The 1811-nt window shown below is 35.8% G+C and overlaps 1 protein-coding gene across 1 annotated transcript; it reads left to right on the forward strand.

Annotated features, from left to right (window-relative positions):
• Positions 1–796: 796 nt before the first annotated feature.
• Positions 797–1771, forward strand: LOC106471823 (cuticle protein 10.9-like; the record flags this gene model as incomplete). The annotated part of the gene is made up of 2 exons (XM_013932443.1): positions 797–889; positions 1511–1771. Coding segments are annotated over exons 1-2 (354 nt in total), but the record flags the coding sequence as incomplete, so codon positions are not given.
• Between the last annotated feature and the right edge of the window lie 40 nt (positions 1772–1811).

A 1811-nucleotide genomic window follows, 5' to 3' on the forward strand; every position in this document is an offset into this window, starting at 1 on the left:
AAGCCTAAGGGAAGGGAGGGTTGGACCAGTTTTTCAGTGAAAGTGCTCAATAACATAGCCACTTTTTAACCATCCAACGAAATCATAAACAAAACAATTTATCCTTTCACCACTCCCATCCTCGTTCATCCTTAATTGCTTATTCTTGCAGCATGTCAGCCTCGATTCTCGACTACCAAAACTAGGCCAAAACTGGGTATATAAGATGTTTTCTGATCAAACCTCTCTACCAAGTGTATCAACGGTCAGCAAATTTGTTCGAGTCTTCTTGTAACCACAGTCCATCTAGACAACACGATGCTGAAGGTATAATATTTTCTAAAAGTTTTTGTGTACAGTTTTAATGGAATCAATGGTTATAAATGATTTTTCTAGTAGTTAATAATGGCTGGAGACGGCTTGAATGGGTAATGAAGAAACACTTTAATATAAGTTTAACATAACAGCAAATGTACAGCCATTATTAGTCTCAAAGTGGGTTCCTCGTCATCGAATTTTCTAGTAGTTGTTCCTTAATTTAAGTGCTATCTTAAAAAAGAAGGTTCCATGCATTACTGAGATAAGCTTTCAATGAAGTAGTGTTATTTTATGTTCATAATAATATATGCAGTAAAAACTGAAACTCTCAAGTATTCACAAATACATTCTTTATAAATTAATGACCTTATACCCGAAACTAATATAAACTTTCACTGTAAAACGTAATTAAAACTGTTAGGTATTTTATTGAAAAGCAGAAATATAGAAAACGATATAATACGGCGTTATCTTCTGATTGCAGGTTCTTGTTCTATGTATGCTGGCTACAGCTGCCTATGCTGGTTATCCTTTTTACGCTGCCCCAGCTGTGAAGGTTGTTCATGCTCCGGTTTATCAACCTGCGCCTGTTGTAAGTTCGTCTGCTATATTTATCATAATTTCGATTTAAAATTCTTTTAGAAAAAGACTCAAAAATTTGTGTTCTATAAAAATCCAATTTTTAATGACACATTTAATCTCACATCAGTTTACAAATCCAAAATATGATCAGCAGAGAATTAAAGTTTGTAGCATCGTCACATTTCACCAACCCAGATGAAAACTAATGTTTTCATTTCATAATTTACCCTATCGAGGTATAAAGAAAAGTTCAGTTCTAAACCTAGCTGTAAAGACGAATGAAGTGTGTATATTTCAATAAACAGCCAGTTTTACCTTTCTAAATACATGAATTACTTATCCAATTCTCATTTTGATCATCATATTTGGAAACCAAAGAACTGCTTTTAAAGTCAGACTTGTTTTTTGCATAAAAAATAACTATCCCTTCGTCGTAAAATACTGTGCATTATTATATCGAATTATAAATCATTATTTTTTATTTTCTGCAAATCCGGCTTTGTTTCTCATGTCTCAAATAGTTTGAAGGTATCGAAAGAAACTTAAAACATGAACATTAAAGGATTTTGTTTCATCTTATGCAATAACGAATACGATATTAAGCTGTAACACAAATTTTCTCTGCAACCAGGAAAAGCCCCAGCCTTTCGACTTCAGCTACGACACCAAGGACGAAGATGGTAATACCCACGCTCGCCAGGAGTCTGGAGATGGAAGTGGCGCCGTCAGTGGCAGCTATTCTTACACAGATGCAAACGGTCTCTTCCGACGAGTATCTTACACCTCTGATGCCAGTGGATTCAAGCCATCCATTGAAACCAATGAACCAGGAACTGCTAATGCCAACCCTGCTGATGTCCAGGTGTCAGTTCAGGAAGCCCCTGCAATTAAGGTCAAGGCTGCCCCTGTTCACAAAGTCATCAAACTCGTAC

The sequence above is a fragment of the Limulus polyphemus genome, unplaced genomic scaffold, assembly GCF_000517525.1.
Source record: "Limulus polyphemus unplaced genomic scaffold, Limulus_polyphemus-2.1.2 Scaffold4882, whole genome shotgun sequence".
Lineage (NCBI taxonomy): Eukaryota > Metazoa > Arthropoda > Merostomata > Xiphosura > Limulidae > Limulus > Limulus polyphemus.